This window comes from Truncatella angustata (assembly GCF_020726525.1).
Source record: "Truncatella angustata strain MPI-SDFR-AT-0073 chromosome Unknown BKA67scaffold_1, whole genome shotgun sequence".
In the NCBI taxonomy this organism is placed as follows: Eukaryota; Fungi; Ascomycota; class Sordariomycetes; order Amphisphaeriales; family Sporocadaceae; genus Truncatella; species Truncatella angustata.
The window spans coordinates 3,564,514-3,580,255 of record NW_025763381.1 but is presented as its reverse complement, the minus strand read 5'-3'; the positions used below and the strand labels follow the sequence as shown (position 1 = coordinate 3,580,255).

At 49.6% G+C, this 15,742-nt stretch overlaps 7 protein-coding genes across 7 annotated transcripts; 3 read left to right on the top strand and 4 right to left on the bottom strand.

Annotated features, from left to right (window-relative positions):
• Positions 1-94: 94 nt before the first annotated feature.
• On the top strand, positions 95-1,406 carry BKA67DRAFT_34910 (Aminoacyl-tRNA synthetase). Its single transcript, XM_046096344.1, has 4 exons — positions 95-404; positions 457-997; positions 1,054-1,130; positions 1,182-1,406. The coding sequence occupies exons 1-4, from the start codon at positions 262-264 to the stop codon at positions 1,225-1,227; spliced, it is 807 nt and encodes a 268-aa protein (XP_045964115.1). The 5' UTR covers positions 95-261; the 3' UTR covers positions 1,228-1,406.
• A 455-nt stretch (positions 1,407-1,861) lies between these two features.
• Positions 1,862-2,354, top strand: BKA67DRAFT_530103 (uncharacterized protein; the record flags this gene model as incomplete). Its single annotated transcript, XM_046099189.1, has 2 exons — positions 1,862-1,895; positions 1,948-2,354. The coding sequence occupies 2 exons, from the start codon at positions 1,862-1,864 to the stop codon at positions 2,352-2,354; spliced, it is 441 nt and encodes a 146-aa protein (XP_045964114.1).
• Positions 2,355-3,123: 769 nt separating this feature from the next.
• Positions 3,124-5,260, bottom strand: BKA67DRAFT_34961 (ammonium transporter MEP1). Its single transcript, XM_046096351.1, has 4 exons — positions 5,104-5,260; positions 4,701-5,032; positions 4,018-4,609; positions 3,124-3,953 (listed from the first exon to the last, which is right to left on the bottom strand). The coding sequence occupies exons 1-4, from the start codon at positions 5,171-5,173 to the stop codon at positions 3,373-3,375; spliced, it is 1,575 nt and encodes a 524-aa protein (XP_045964113.1). The 5' UTR covers positions 5,174-5,260; the 3' UTR covers positions 3,124-3,372.
• Positions 5,064-6,208, bottom strand: BKA67DRAFT_34916 (uncharacterized protein). Its single transcript, XM_046096346.1, has one exon. It carries the CDS (start codon positions 6,072-6,074, stop codon positions 5,349-5,351), a length of 726 nt encoding a protein of 241 aa, XP_045964112.1. The 5' UTR covers positions 6,075-6,208; the 3' UTR covers positions 5,064-5,348.
• On the top strand, positions 6,179-6,637 carry BKA67DRAFT_35067 (uncharacterized protein). The gene is made up of 2 exons (XM_046096358.1): positions 6,179-6,189; positions 6,250-6,637. Exon 2 carries the CDS (start codon positions 6,342-6,344, stop codon positions 6,591-6,593), a length of 252 nt encoding a protein of 83 aa, XP_045964111.1. The 5' UTR covers positions 6,179-6,189; positions 6,250-6,341; the 3' UTR covers positions 6,594-6,637.
• A 2,581-nt stretch (positions 6,638-9,218) lies between these two features.
• On the bottom strand, positions 9,219-11,796 carry BKA67DRAFT_34846 (uncharacterized protein). The gene is made up of 2 exons (XM_046096339.1): positions 11,733-11,796; positions 9,219-11,675 (listed from the first exon to the last, which is right to left on the bottom strand). The coding sequence occupies exon 2, from the start codon at positions 11,630-11,632 to the stop codon at positions 9,407-9,409; it is 2,226 nt and encodes a 741-aa protein (XP_045964110.1). The 5' UTR covers positions 11,633-11,675; positions 11,733-11,796; the 3' UTR covers positions 9,219-9,406.
• A 1,274-nt stretch (positions 11,797-13,070) lies between these two features.
• Positions 13,071-14,843, bottom strand: BKA67DRAFT_653181 (uncharacterized protein; the record flags this gene model as incomplete). Its single annotated transcript, XM_046106316.1, has 1 exon — positions 13,071-14,843. One exon carries the CDS (start codon positions 14,841-14,843, stop codon positions 13,071-13,073), a length of 1,773 nt encoding a protein of 590 aa, XP_045964109.1.
• Positions 14,844-15,742: the final 899 nt, after the last annotated feature.

The window sequence follows — 15,742 nt, the reverse complement described above, 5'->3', positions numbered from 1 at the left end:
TCCTAAGTACCTATTCGTCCATGTTGGCCGATTATTCTGCGGCGCTCCTATGCCAACTCATGATGCCCTGAAATATCTCCAGACATCCACGAACCATCTACTGACTCCATAGGTTGCATAATCGCTGTGGAGTCGGCTTGGTATGAATAGTGGGAGAAAGAGGGTTTCTTCAAACCCCAATTCAAAGCCGATGGATCCGTAAAGGATGAGGGACATTTCACCATCGTTATCCCGCCACCTAATGTTACAGGAGCATTGCACATGGGTCACGCGCTGGGCAACTCGCTGCAGGACGTCATGATTCGATGGGCCCGTATGCATGGTAAAAATACATTGTGGCTGCCTGGCTGTGACCACGCCGGCATAGCCACCCAAATTGTGGTCGAAAGGCGACTGAAGAAGGTGTCAGTGGTCCGGTAGCAAACCCAAGAAGATGCATACTGACTGGCGTTACAGCGAGAACAAGATCCGTCATGTTTTGGGCCAGAAAGCCTTTATCAACCGCGGTTGGGAATGGAAAGGCGAATATCACACTAAGATCAACAAGGCGCAACGCAAGATGGGTGGTTCGACCGATTGGTCTCGCGAGGCTTTCACCATGGACCCCAATCTTTCGGCCGCCGTTGCTGAAACCTTCGCCAAACCCCACGAAGAAGGCATCATCTACAGAGCCAACCGCCTGGTCAACTGGTCAAATGAGCTGACCACTGCTGTCTCAAATCTAGAGGTTAACAACAAGGATGTCGAGGGACGCACCTTGCTAGAAGTCCCGGGTTACACGAGCAAGATTGAGTTTGGTGTCGTTATCCACTTCAAGTATCCCGTTGAGGGCAGCGGTGAGTTCATTGAGGTCGCGACGACGCGTGTCGAGACCATGCTAGGTGACACGGGCATCGCCGTTCACCCTGACGATTCGAGATATTCTCACCTCCATGGCAAATATGCTATCCACCCTTTCATTGAAGGAAGAAAAATGCCTATTGTCGCTGACACATACGTTGGTTCCCAATAAATCATCAGACTAAATGGAAAATGTTGACATTTGCGTTGCAGGTTGAAAAGGATTTCGGCACAGGCGCCGTCAAGATCACTCCTGCGCATGACCCCAACGATTTTGCTCTTGGACAGCGGTACGTTCCCCAGATATCCGTTGTGAAGACAACACACTCACCCTCGACTAGACACAACATCGAGCTCATCAAGCCTCAAACTGCCGAGAATAGCTAGTTTAGATGGATGGAGGATATCAATGACTGGTGTCTGTCTCGTCAGCTCTGGTGGGGACATCAATGCCTTGTCTATTTCGCTCATGTCGAGGGGGAGACAAACGATGAATTTGATGGGAAGATGTGGTTCCCAGGCCGCACGGAGGAGGAGGAGGCGCACATCAAGGCTTCCAAGGCCCTACCAGGCAAGAAATTTACACCCAAAAGGGACGAAGATTTCTTGGATACCTGGTTCAGTTCAGGCCTCTGGCCTTTCTCGACCCTTGGTTGACCAAACAAGACTCCCGACCTTGCCAACTTATACCCAACCTCTGTGCTCGAGACTGGTTGGAACACTCTTTTCTTCTGGATTGCCCAGATGATTATGCTTGGACTGAAAATGGTTGGAGATGTTCCATTCAAAGAAGTCTACTGTCATTCGCTTGTCCGAGACTCAGAGGGACGTAAGATGGGCAAGTCGCTCGGAAACGTTATCTATCCGCTCGACGTTATCAGCGGCATCTCTCTCTCTCGAGCGTCTCGGGCAAAAGCTATACGAGGGCAACTTCAAGGACAGTGAGGTGGATAAGGCTAAAAAGTACTAGAAGACTGCGTATGAGCTCGTCCCGGGTTCATCCAAGGGCGTTCGCTCTTTAATGGCCGAGTACGCTCTCAAAGATAAGGCAAAGGGTAAGTGCCATTGATGTTGCCATAAGTGAGAATTTAGACTAACGAGACGTAGTTTCTGTTCAAACATACGACGAGACCGCCCATAAGACCGTCGTTGAGCAGGCTCAGTCTATCAAATCCCTCAGCGAAAAGGGTATCACCAGTATCAAAGTTCTATCAGCCTCTGATTCATGGCCTGCGGGTTGCGTTGCGTACCCTGTTTCGAGCGCTGCCACCGACTTCCTGCATGTCAAGGGTCGTGCTGATATCGATAACGAGATCAAGAAGGCCGACACGAAGCTGCAGAAGACGCGGGGTGCCATCCAAAAGCTGCAAAAGCTTCTGAATGACAAATCGTATCAAAAGGAGGCTAACAAAAGCCTACAGGAGCAGGACCGCAGAACGCTTGCAGATGCTGAGAGTGAAGCCAATGGTATCAAAGGTACCCTCAAGCAATTTGAGGACCTGAAGCTGAAGTAAACAACAGGAAGGTAGAGACATATCAAACAATTCTCTAAAGCAACTGTAAATCAGGATAACTAGAGTTGATGTAACTGGAATATAAGAATCTTGCCTGTTGTCCTGCACACTGGTCGTCCCATGTGATTCTATGACGAACTCAGACTGGCCACCAAAACATGTAGTGCATATGCTCCAAGACGAGGTTGAAGCCTACTTAGGTATTTAGCGGTGACACAATATATCATCTCCATCAAAACCAGATTGGTACTACTAGAAGGAAGCAAAAACAGACGGAAAATGCAGGCTTTATCGATGACCACCATTGGCCCCTGAGATGCCTGTTATGTATGTATATATGTATGCCCTTATCATCCCCCTCCCGCCGGCCCCGCCAAGCATCTCGAACTCGCTTCCTGAGTCGATGCCACTGTTTTCAGGGCCCAGGGGAGACACCCGAAGATTCGATGGTGGCGCGTGGGGGTGCTTGTGCATTAGCTGAAGATGTAAGCACAAGGGATATGGGGGCCCCTTCCATGTAAAACCTGGGGTTCGTTTCGTTTGACAAATAAGTGAATTCAGTGAAGGGGGGGGGATTGGGGGTTGATGGATCGTGGAGGGGACTGCGCACGTCTGGTATTGCGCATGCTATTCAATTCATAACATACGACTGACCGTGTTCGTGTCGCGAATAATCGTATCCTAAGGAATTCCTGGTAAATGTTGGTCGGGACACATCAAGTGACCATGTCGAAAATCACGATAGCATTCATAAGAGGTTGGAAGCCTTGGTTGAATAGCAAGCAAAGAAAATATTTTGTACGTGGTATATGTGCTAGCCCCTTATCCAGTCAAACTCCTGCGCTCTAAAATGCGACTTTTGGTCTCCCAATTCCCTATAAATGTTTGGTAGATTGAGAACTCCGTGACCATACAATTTTTCTGGTCACCTTCACAATTCGGGTGCGAGGGTATTAATACAACAAGTAAACCGGGATATCTCTTTCAATCACAACATGCGAAATCAAACATGGACGGATTATTGCTCTCCAGCAGCGATGTTGTCCCTTTCAGCGGCTTGCTCGGCAGCCTTCGCTCTCGCAGGATCTCTGGCCGAAGCACCGAACTTCTCCTGCTCCTGTTCAAGGGCGTGTCCATTTGTGTTGGCGAGGTTCTGGTGTTCCTCGATTCCGTGTTGAGGAATAATCTTGGTGCCATCGCCAGAAGGGTCCTCCTTGGCAGGAGTCCAAGCCAAGAAGTCACGGCGAACCTCAACGTAATCATAAGCGAATTCACCAAGTTGGTCATCATCCATACCCAGCAGCTCCGCCTCCTCACTAGCGCGCAGATGCAGACCGGGGATTAGATCAATGATCTTGGCGATAATGGCCGACACGACGAAGGTGTAGGCAGTGCAGGCAACGATGTAAGCAATCTGAATGTAGAGCTGCTTGTAGTTGTGGTTGATCCAGCCACCAGTGATGACACCAGTGTTCACACCGTCCAATCCGATTATGTAGTCGGCCGCGAAAAGTGCGTTGAAGACTAGACCAACCATGCCGCCGATACCGTGTTCAGCGAAGACATCGAGGGAGTCGTCGATTCCGACAAGGAATTTGACTGGAGAAGCAAAGTTAGCAAATAACATTCCCCTGTTAAGAGAATAAAACTATGAATGACCTACCCTTAGTGCCAAAGTTGCAGCAGATGCCAGTAACAACGCCGAGAACAATGGAGGCCCAAGGTGGGATGAAACCGGATGCGGGAGTAGCAGCGACGAGGCCAGAGATCACACCCGAGCACCAACCGACCATGGACCATTTCTTTGCCAGACGGAAATCAAGCAGACACCAAGTCATGGCGGCAAACATGGCGGTCAAGCACGAGTTCCAGCACGCCATAGTGGCACGGAGGTTGGCGCCAAAGGCAGAACCACCGTTGAACCCCAGCCATCCAAACCATAGAAGAATCGTTCCGAGAGTGATAAGTGATACGTTATGAGGTCGGAAGTTGAGCATCATCTTTTCGTGGCGGCGACCGAGCACCCAAGAATAAGCCAAGGCAGACATACCCGAGCCAATCTCAACGGGGCCACCCCCAGCGTAATCCATTACACCGTAGTTGAAGGCCCATCCGTTGACGTTCCACACCCAGCACGCGACGGGGCAGTAGACAAGTGTCGCCCAGAAGAAGGTGAAGACCATGGCGGGCAAGACTCGGCCTCTCTCCGCCGTGGCACCGACCACGAGAGCCGCGGTGACGGCGCAGAATTGCATCTGAAGAAAGCCTTGTGGTTAGCTAAGGTCCTGCAATCCCCGTATCACATCGGACGAGGAATACGCTTCGTGCAAACACTACACCACATACCTGGTAGAAAGAGTAGAGTAGTTCCGGAACAAGGGGTGATCCAGGAGATGGTACGGCGAGTGTGTTCATGAGACCAAAGTGATGTAAGTCACCAATGAATCCGTTTGTAGCCGTGCTGCTGAATGCCAGAGAGTAACCCCAGAAATACCATTGGAAGATGATGACACTGAAAGACATCATACAGACCCAGATCAGGGACAAGGCAGATTTTCTTCGTGACAGTCCGGAGTAGAGGAATGCGATACCAGGAATCATGATCAGGACCATGCATGAGGCCACAAGGATAAAGGCCTGGTCACCGGACTGGTACCATTGGTTCAAGTTCTCGGTGGCTGTAGACGAAATTGTATCAATTACATGAACCATTGTGGAAAACGAGGTACATCACTGCATTTGGACATACCGGAATCGCCGCCAGTCTCTGGATCTGTGCCATTGAACTCCGTGGGAGCTCCAATCCACGAGTACGACATGTCGTCGGTAGTCGTGGGGTCAATATGACCCTGGCTGTAGAGTCGAGGTTAAAAGGTCTAGTGTCGACGATGCGGCCACAAGTGCACAATGTGATTATTCGTATCCAGGATGGGGGGGGGGGGGAAACTCTGCAGAGTCTACAAAGAGGCTTCAGAGGGGATGGAAGAAAGAGAGTCAACACTGATGAGACGGAGATCCAAAAGAGCCCGATCCTGCACGACTCGGTTCGGGCGTACAAGGGAATATATACGGGGGAGAAGAAGAACTCGAGCTCTGCCGGTCGACGCTGTTGCTGCTACTACTACTGCTAATACTACTGCTGCTCCCGCTGCTGCTGCTGAGTTCTTTATTACCCACTGGGTCGCGAGATCGTCCGGCTGGACCTAGTGCAGATGGGGGCGCCGAATTTGGGAGGATAGCAGGCCTTGAACCAATTAAAGACATACCACACAGTCCAAGGAAGAACGCGGGAGTCGCAGCTGCAGAAGGACGGGGGATAACCCAGCCATCCGAGGGCCATGCTTGGCCATCCAATGTTAGCTGGGTACCTAGCACATGTACATATGTATCCGTACGCCGTACTGCGCGACCTTGGCCCACCTTGCCCTTGGCATTCTTAAGCAGATTTAGCAGGGCTCTTAGTCTCCGTCGAATAGGCCGGGGGCGTGGCTTGCACTTGCCGCCACTGATAAGACATAAGCAGGAGCTAGGCACATTTTGCTGATGTTCCATGGGGGGGTTTCTTGCAAAACTGCGATACATGCTCGACTCCGTAGCAATGAGAACATGTCCTTTGATCCATTGATGCGCATGCGATATCGCTGGTGTACCCCGTCGGCGGAATGCTATAGAGACGCGGTATACGAATTGATTGGTCTGGCCAGACAAGTGCATACCCATTACAACAGTCAATCACATGTTGACGTGCCACTGGTCGGCCATATGTACGGATCTACGGGGTATGGGGTGCTCCAGGTTCCTGGAAGGAGAATCAATCCCACGACCTTTCTTCAAGGTACCCAACCATATCCTACATATCCAAGCTCCCAAGTCATTGCACCAACACGCAATTCAGTAGTAGGTCGACAAGCATAGAAATTTAGATCCCGTGGCTTGCCCCAGCAGGATCTTCCGGACTTGAGTTATTGCTCGAAATACGTAGGCAGCATGACACTTGTTCGTGAGGTGGCCTGCATTATTGTAGTTTACTTCCAACTGTCGTGTCCCAATCCACGTGCTTTGGCAGACAGCCAGGCAAATTGTTTCGAGAAGGTTTGTCGCATGAATGCCATGTCGCTATTCATGCGACAAAGGAACAGCCCTAACCCCCGGCTTCCCCGTCTGGTTGGTTGTGACTCGTATATTCGACGAGAGTCGAGACGGAGGGGCTATCCACCGATCGATAGCTTTTTGTCCTAAAATAGTGCAGTGCACCATTTCTGCTGTTTGTCGTTGAATCTTCAAATCGCTCCGGAAACCCATCTCTATGTCTAAGCCCGTCCAGGTCTAGAGCGCCATCGAGATGCACATGTGGGGGCATCTTCGGCAGCTGCAGCAGGGATGCACCGCGCCTGAGGAGAAATTTCCCAGTGCCGGGGTAATGAAGCGGAAAAGCGATGACGACAATCTGAGTTTTCTGGGGTAAGCCGAGATCGTGGGTTTAGCATGCCTGTCTTGCATATCGCGTAGTACCATAAAGTCTCAGCTGACTTGAATTCTTTCGAAATGAACGAGAATTAACAACGCGAAACAACCTTATCTTTGACAAGTGTGACATGTAACACGAGCTCGTGGGTTCCTGAAATTCATCCAAGGGTCCAGCGAGGAGCCTCAACTTGGACAGGGAGCACGTACCGCAAAAAGGCGTGGGGATCGAATATTCATTACGAAATAGCGTGTCCTGGAAACGTGAAGCCTTTACCAACGACTTCAATTGACGAATCGGGATAACCCAGGCTTTGTGTTATCATCAGACGACGACTCGTGAAATCCAAACGGCGAATGTCGGAAGAATTCATTTTGAACAGGCAATCTCTATATTCGTCATGTTTCCAACAAAAAAAACCCCCCCGTAAACAGAACGTATGGCTGTCACCTGCAACCTTTCAGTCATTGCCTAGCAACGCTTAGCCGCTCAATTCCCGAAATATGGTACATGTGAAGCTCGCGCAACTTGATGACCCGAGGGCGATTTTGGTGCCGTTGTAATTGGAACATATCAGTGACGTCCAGCTGGAGTCAATACTGCTGAATTAGAGCTTGAAGATTTTAGCGGCCATCGCTCCATACAAGAAGTACTACACTAACAAATTCCGGACTTGTGGAGTACCTCCCTCGGCAAAGTAAGCAGATGTTTAGTGTGGCCCATCATGATGTCAAACCACGGCGTCGAAAGCGATGTGTACATACTGTAGTATTGTGTCACACCTCTTGATCTGGAAGGTGCTTCTTTACTAGCAGTGCTTGTACAAGCTTGGAATTCGAAACAACAGATGACTGTGAGATTAGCAAAGGCTATGCATGACAGCGCCAATCCACGTGCAGGGAGCAGTTGTTGGGCTCGGCATTTGGTGATTTTCTTTTTTAGGAGGATCATGAGAGCTCCCACACGGGAAACCAGCACTCAAAGCCATGACGAATGCGGTCCATCACCGTAGTGGGTCATTGAGATGAGGCTGCTGTGGCCAGGTATCTAGACTAGATTCTGCTCTGAGAAATTCGGCTATGCAGCATGGTTAATTCCATGGGTCGTTATGACGATGAGCTCAATCACAGCTATCGGAAGCTAGTCGTCGCATATTGACTTGCAGTGATCTCCTGTTTCAGCTACCCGTCCATTCATGAAAAGAAAGGTCCGGCTCGAACATCTCCCAGCGATGTTTGAATGCAGCCGCAGCAACAAGGCGCGTTTGAAGCTGGAAGGTTTCGATGGCGCTGGGTTTCGATCGTTGGTGGGCCTTGGGTGTCAAAGGCGGGTCTTGCCAAGAGATAAGAGAACAGAGTGAGTTTCTGGCTATCTTGGACCAATCAGAGAACGACCGATTTCTCATCCCTTGAGGCAATCGGACGCCATGGCTCTCGAGTCTGCGATTCTCATTTCTTCGAGTTGCATATTGCATTGCGACTCGTGGCAGACGATAGTTGCGCTGCAGTTTGACCACGCAATGAACCAGTAAATCAATATACCACCTATCAAGCCGTCTTCAATTCAACGAAGAACGTGGAATTAAGCTCGCATGCCAAGCCATAGGGTTTAGACTGGAAACGTGACAGCTTTTTCTGTACGTAATAACTTTTACGAGAGACCGTTGAGGCTTCACGGTCCCAGTTACGATATGGTGTGCCTTGCATTAGGATAACCCCTGTCTCAGCAGCCTTCTCGAAGCCTTCTACGCGTCCCCCACGAGCCTACCCGCGTGACCCTCGAGCATTACCAATTCCTCGGGTTCATGTATGTTCCACATGACCTATTGAAAAACAAATATGAATATCAACAGTATCAACTCGATTTGGCTTGATTAATCAGGAAAGTGCGCAGGTCTGGTCTCAAAAGCCGGCCCTGGTCCCCAGAAATAGCAACAACAGAGGGCGCTACCATGCTCGGACACCACCATGCTGGATACATGCCACAAGCCAGTAGCACACTTAGAGTATGCCGAACATTCCCTAGAGTGTAGATAGGCATCGAAAATGATGGGCTGAAATCTGAAAAAGAAACTGTCCCCAAGCGGCTGCTATGAAGGACACCATGAATCACTCACCATTATCCACTTATAGCACTACTTTGTATGACATTGGATATTTACTAGTCAATTACTTTGGCAAATTCCTTTCCATCGAGATCTCAGAATCATGAGACTAGAACATCGCATTGACCTGCATAACTAACAGCGCGTAAACTCCATAACTCCTTACACCATAGCTCACCACATGCTTATTATGCTTTTCACCAAATGCTCGGGTATCGTCACCAACAAACAACGGAGAAATGAGGCTGACATGCTCTCTCACCTCATCGTTGGTTGTGGCAGCCAAAATAATGCGAAGACGGAGCCATGTTCAGCAACGGAAATGGTAGATGGCTGGTCATCCGAGCACACTGAGGCGGTCTCCTGGCGGCTTTCGTTTATTGGGCTTATCCGGAAATTCTTTTTGAACTCACATATGTCACTAGTCTGCTGTATACTCTGCTCCTGTAGGAATCGAGACCGGCCGCTTCTTCACGTTACCAATCATATGACTGTCAGCGCATCTGACCACGCACCGCGAGTGATCTCGTAGCTGAGGATACGCTGATCATAGTATTGCAGCATAACACGGAAACGTCGGGGTCTCTTCGGACTGATTAATTCTGGTGTATCATCCACCGGGAGAGGCCCGACAGCGACACCAAATAGAGGACAGATGGGACGTAGTCGTTTATCCTCATCATGTTTCAAAGGAAGTATAGCTTCGACTTTGAAGCCTCTCTTGAACGGCACGTCATCGCGCTCAGTTTGTGTCAGCGTTATGAGAGCTACTCGGCCGCACATAGAACCTGCAAGTACTAGTGCCAATTCTGGGATGTAATGGTTATTGCTCAACCTTTCGTGCGCCCATCGTAAAGCAGGCAATCCTGGAGGCCGGGGATGAATCTGCCTGGTAGCATTCTGCAACATCACGCCGAATCCATGCTCTTCGTGTGATCTGAGTTCTATGTCGGCTTCATATAGGCGCATAATGCTAGCTCCATCAGCCAGCAGAGGGCTAGATTGCGTTGACACAGGCATTCCCTGTGGGAGAATGCCTAGACTAGATAAGGGGCTGACCACTTGCCAATAATGCCTCTGCTGCGCATGAACAGTATCAGCTGCATAAGCTTGAAACCACCACTCAGTATCGATGGACCCGTGATGCTCCATGTGGGGATCTCCGTGTCGCGGCCTTGCCCAAGGATGCTCAACCGAGTTATGTGGTATACTTTCCACGCTCTTACTAATATCAACCCAGCTTCCGATCTTGCTGTGGCTCACATGACTTGTCTTGTTCTTGGAGATACCGAGCGAATCTTCGTAGCCATCTGTGGGGAGAAAGCTGTTGCTATGGATCACCAAGGCACCCCAGCCCCTTGGTCGTCCGGCGTCTCCAGGCCGCGCTCCTGGCGGGCCGCAATGCAAAGGTGGGATCATCTTGAATGGCGAGCCGAAAACCCATAGATCCATCAGCCAGATATTTCCTTTTACATCGATGCCAACCACTTTGTCTGCATTCCCGTCTTTGTCGTCGCTAAAAGTGACGTTAGGAATATTGTCTCCAAGGGGCTTGGTCTCAAATGTAATCATCCAATTGGCATCTCTTCGTCGCACACAATTCTCGTACTCAAAGTCATCTTCTCGATTCAAGAATTCCTTGATACCGTGACTCTCTGGAATTCGAACTCCTGACGCATCCATCGTAACCGTGTAGTAATGGTGTCTGGTGTCGCGACCTTCTTTCGACTCAAAAGGGTGCCCCGCCAGTGCAGGCATGAAGACAACGATCTCATGCAAGTTGGTTCCCACTGCAATGATTCTTGATTTGGAATGAACAGCGAGGCCCCATGCTGAAATCTTTGCATTCTCATGGAAGAACGTATCCAGGTCCGCAACTACAGGCTTACTGCGTGTATAACGTTCGAAGCGGCCGACCCATCTCTCGATAGCTCGTGTATAATATCCGATTACATCCCCGTCATCATATGCCAGCAACAGAATCTCTTCCTCGCCAAAATTACCAATTATCAGATGATTGACCTGGTGCGGGAACATGGCATCGAGCTGGCCCCCGATTGATTGGGCGGCATCGCTGGGTCCGGGCCTTAGCACCAGGTCCGGGATTGATGGTAAATTATGTGTGCTGCAGCTGCGAGGTCGCGATATATGTATCTTGTCCTTGTATGCAGCGAAGTAGAGATTGTACCTTTGTGATAACCCAGTAAGGTTTAACCTCCACCTGGCAATCGTAGGAACTCTTAAGTGCGCGTCTGTGATGTCCTGCCCTTCAAGGTCTTCTTCGCTTGTCGTGCTCATCAATTCGACATCTCCTTCGCTGGTCGTGCTCGTTGCTTCTTCTTCTTCTTCTTCCATATCCATATCCTCGTTAGCGATATTGCCAGAGTCCGTGCTGTTTGTTGGCGACAAGATTAAGTCGGCGGCGGCTGCTGCATCGCCGAGGCCTTGCGCGGCTTCAAACGCATCCTCCATTTGTAACAAATTGACGGTGTCTTGGATGCCTTGGTCGGAGTCTTGGTTTGGACCTGCGCCATGGTCGTGTTCTTGTATCGACTCGATCGGCTCTTGAATGTCAGCGTCCACTTCTGCCATCAGCTCTGCGCCAATGAAGAATCCTTGGTCTCCGTCATGGCCTTCAAATTCATCTTCTCCGACCTCCTCATCTTCCAATTCGTCGTCGTCATCAGGATCGAAGAGGAACGGAGCCATGTGCTCAAAGTCGATTCGCAGGTTCTTTGAGACGTGGTACTAACTCGAGCTGATCAGTACTGTACTCAGACTGTATACAGCTACTACAGTGTTCACACACCCGCTCGCGTGCAGTCTCGCAAGTGCATCGGTTGACTTGGAGCGCAGGCGCCCCCGGATTTGACATCGTTTGCCATTTCATCGGCGCCATTCAAGCGGCATCCTTCCGGCTTCTGGGCTCCCTGGTATATGTTGTCCGCTTTTACGGACTGAAATCGGCGCGCACTGTTGAATCAGAAGCACATGGTGGAAGGTGTTCGTCCATAGCTTTGCAGTAAAGAGCTCCTGTAATGAACAGAACAGTTATACGTCAAGTAGCGGTTTATCGATAAAGCTCCCAGGCATGCGATTAGGCGGGGAAAGTGGTGATCCGGTGCAAGCCGAGCAAACAAATCGGTCCAGCTTCGTAAGAAAAAGTTGAGATCATGCGCAATCATGTCAAATTCTCCCAATTTGACACCATCGACCAAAGTCTATTGAGTAGACGAGTATATTTTTACTATTTTATTCAGCCCTCAGAATACTGTGCCACTGACGTCCATACAGTTGGCCAGCTACTATAAACCGCTATTTATCTGCATTTCGCCCACAGCTTTGTAACACCCCATACAAGTTTTGAAACAGACGATAAGCACATCCTCTCAAGCCCAAATTCCACATGACATTCATACAGAGAGGGTAAAAGGTTGATTAGTCAGAAACCTATGGCCGGTATCTGCCGCCGGGCCGCCACTAGATGCAGGTTCGCCGGGTATCCCTAAGCTTTTGCTTTTCGATAACCGAAATACCTCCCACAATTCATTGTCAACAACTGTCATATAAAAAAAAGCTAAGCGCCATATCTTTTATGTAACTTCCGAAATCTGAGCTTGACTTTTCCCGTGTCCGTTTCACGCAGTTTCACGCAATTCGGAACAGCTCGTCCATGTAAGCCACCATCCGTTTATGTGACAAACGACATGTTAAAATCGACGAGTCTCACGAGGTGGCAACGAGTATTCCGGCGATATTGTACACTTCACATGTAGGGTTCAGACCCCGCTCCAAATGCGGACATTTATTTCTTGTTTCTTTCTATTTTTTTTCCCGCCCATTATTAGCCCGTGAATCTATGGAAGCGAGGAGTCGCGGGTACGAGTGTTAATAGCAAAGCCTCCGATGTATCAATCGTGTGATAAAACTGTTATATGATTTCTGTTACGTGGCAGCTTGTGTCTTCCAAGACAACATAATGCGTATACCTCGGTCGATACGTAACCACAATCCCAACTCTTCACAGGTAGACTAGATCAACACTAATTATAATACAAGTCCAACAGACCACCCTTCGTCATATGGATACGTCCTAATTATTCTTCTGGTATTTTGTTGAACAGTGCCTACGGTTTCCTGATCCTTGTCAGACTGTTTTGCTCTGATATGCCAACAACTCCGCAAGCACCTCTCTTAGAGTTGGTCGTTGATAGTAATTTCCTGGCCAGTTGCCTTGTTCCTTGAGCACTTCTCTCATAGCCAGAAATTCCTCCGCGACCTGTAACTCGGTCTGCCAGAATCGACGAGCAGCATCCTGTACATCTTTCGGGTTTTGCTGGCTCAACGGGACCCCTTTCAGCACGAGACGGCTCCCCTCCCGCTCAATGATGCTGCCCAACGTTTGGCGTCGCCCTCGAGCACACCTCTCGATCAGGGGTCTCATTTCATCGGGTGTCTGACGGAAGTCCGGAAACTCCAGATCCGACTCCCAGGGGTACGATTGCCACACTGCCGCCTTCTGCGGACCACTCACCCCTTCGAAAATGCACCACAAGACCCGTCCAAGCATATAGACCTCTGCAGCCTCTTGTTCGGTAGGGTCTAGAGCGATCCACGGGACATTGTAACCCTGTGGCGCGTTGACGTAATCATCATTCTTCTCAAGGACGTCGACCGCAGGTACAAGTCGCCTCAACATATCCCAGTACTTCTCATGGGCATCATCCCCGCTCTGCTTGTCTCTTGGGAATAGCCGTTCATCTGCACGCTCGTCCTGCTCATCTGCACGCTCGTCGGTTGCGATGAATCGAATGTATTCGATGGCATTGACTTCAGGAGCGGCAAATTCGCACCAGACACCGCGTTGCTCGAAGTCTACCATTACAATGTCCAATGAAGTACTCAGGACAATGTTGTCGAGCCTTAGATCGGGGTAATATGTACCAGAAGTAGAACGCAGGTGTTCCAAAGCATTAGTCAGCTGAGCGGCCCAAGTAAGCTGCCAAGCCTGGGAAAGCTTGCCATGTATGCGTAGCTGGGGTAACACGTCTCGTAAACTACCGTTGCAATGATAGAAGGTTGTGAATCCAACGATCGCCTTCTTTGCTCCAAAGTTACATGCCTTTCTGACGAGATGAATAGGTCGACCAATGACATTCGGGTGTGAACCAAGGTTGCAAAGTATCTTCAGCTCGTGATACAGATACTTTGTTCCACTCATAAGTGCCTTGAAGATGAATAACTCCTCTCCAATGCGGACCAGGCATACGCTGTCATGGAGCACACGGATGACTTGAAGTTCATATAAATCGATGATGTTTGGGAATGGAAAGTCTGAACCCCAGAACTCCTTCAGCTTGGGTAGAGAGAGCAGTCGATGTTCCAAGACGTGAGTCCGGCCTACAGCGACGACAACATCCTGGATTCTTGTCGACAATTTCTCAAGCACAAGACGCGTTCCAAAGGGAACAGATCTGTAGAACTTTTCAAAGGCGTCCAAGTCTTCAAACGCAGTCATGACCCACCGACCTAGCACTCGAATGATATACTTGGAGATTGCGAGATTGGACAAACGTGCTCCATCCTTGGTGTGAAAAGCGATGTTCAGCTCAAGCTGTTGGCGTAATTCCTCTGGCTGGTTTTCGTGAATAAAAACGTCCATACGCATGGGCGGCAGAGTCGACAGGAAAAGAGGTATGGCGTAGTACTGCATACCCAGACTTGAGCAGCCATCGATTCTCCATAATGGGCATTGCGGCAGATCAAGGCTGTCAATTCTGTTCTTGGGATTCAGCAAGGAATTGTCCCATGTGACTTGAGTGGGGGATGTGGTCGTTGGTTGCACCTGCGAATCGTCGTAGTACGTGAATGCAGCCGTGGGGTGTATGACCTCCTGTATTGCCTTCACAGACAAATCCATAGCCCAATTGGGCACGTAAGCCGCCGCAAATTAGACAAGGTGCCTGATCCACCAGAGTTGTTCGATCGTGATGATTAGTGTTCTTAGGAAAAGACCACGAATGGCGCTGATGGTTAATGCCAGAGCGGGCCGCTGGTTGTCCCCCCAAAGACATGACATGATGTTGGCGGCATTTCAGCAACAACTCGTGTTCTAGAGGTAGGTGGGTTCTGGAATAACTTCTTAGCGGCTGCCGGCAGTAGTTTGCTTTCACCGGCCGCAGGTGCGAACGTGAGGGAAACTGTACATCCGCCCGAGCTCATGCCTTTCGCCTCTGATAACTGAAATAAGCAAGCACTCGGTGAACGTATCCTCGAGGAACCTAAACATCTCATTTTCCGGTGTACCGCTAGATCTGCACGCGTATTTAGTCTGGATGCCAGTATGGCTTCATTTTCAGATGGGAGGCATCTTTGGGCGGTAACTTTTGCCCAATTATTGGTTATTTGGCGCAGGCCCAAGGGCGAACTCGCTTGACCGATATGCAAGTTCTGCACGTATGCATGCGGTGTGACCCCCAAATACTGGGGCTCGATACGGTTGTTGACTGGTCAGATGCTCGAACGCACAAGGGTCGTCTCCAAAGAAGCAAAAGAATTTAAATTTTTTTTTTTTAAGAAAATTCCCTTCCCCCTTTAGAGATTGCGGGACTGAATCTGAGCGTAGTATTGGCGGATATCATAAACACTTGCGCGAAACCCGAAACTGTTCTTGAAAGGCCACCTGAAACTCCTTTTGCGAGGGTATAATTAGCTTCGATCCACTTATAAATGGCTATATGGCTGTCAGAATTCTGGCTGGCACGAAGCCCAGCTTCTTATGAGAGCATTGCCGTTATGTGTTGACCTTTTCTTTGCGTC

Excerpts from the sequence above, each read along its gene's own strand:
- BKA67DRAFT_34846 (XM_046096339.1), bottom strand. The coding sequence starts at position 11,632 with ATGGCTCCGTTCCTCTTCGATCCTGATGACGACGACGAATTGGAAGAT.
- BKA67DRAFT_34910 (XM_046096344.1), top strand. The coding sequence starts at position 262 with ATGGGTCACGCGCTGGGCAACTCGCTGCAGGACGTCATGATTCGATGG. Across the intron at positions 405-456 it reads GAAAGGCGACTGAAGAAGGT|CGAGAACAAGATCCGTCATG; the intron begins GTCAGTGGTCCG and ends CTGGCGTTACAG. Across the intron at positions 1,131-1,181 it reads GATTTTGCTCTTGGACAGCG|ACACAACATCGAGCTCATCA; the intron begins GTACGTTCCCCA and ends ACCCTCGACTAG.
- BKA67DRAFT_34961 (XM_046096351.1), bottom strand. The coding sequence starts at position 5,173 with ATGTCGTACTCGTGGATTGGAGCTCCCACGGAGTTCAATGGCACAGAT. Across the intron at positions 5,033-5,103 it reads AGAGACTGGCGGCGATTCCG|CCACCGAGAACTTGAACCAA; the intron begins GTATGTCCAAAT and ends TTTCGTCTACAG. Across the intron at positions 4,610-4,700 it reads TACTCTACTCTTTCTACCAG|ATGCAATTCTGCGCCGTCAC; the intron begins GTATGTGGTGTA and ends GGCTTTCTTCAG.
- BKA67DRAFT_34916 (XM_046096346.1), bottom strand. The coding sequence starts at position 6,074 with ATGGGTATGCACTTGTCTGGCCAGACCAATCAATTCGTATACCGCGTC.
- BKA67DRAFT_35067 (XM_046096358.1), top strand. The coding sequence starts at position 6,342 with ATGACACTTGTTCGTGAGGTGGCCTGCATTATTGTAGTTTACTTCCAA.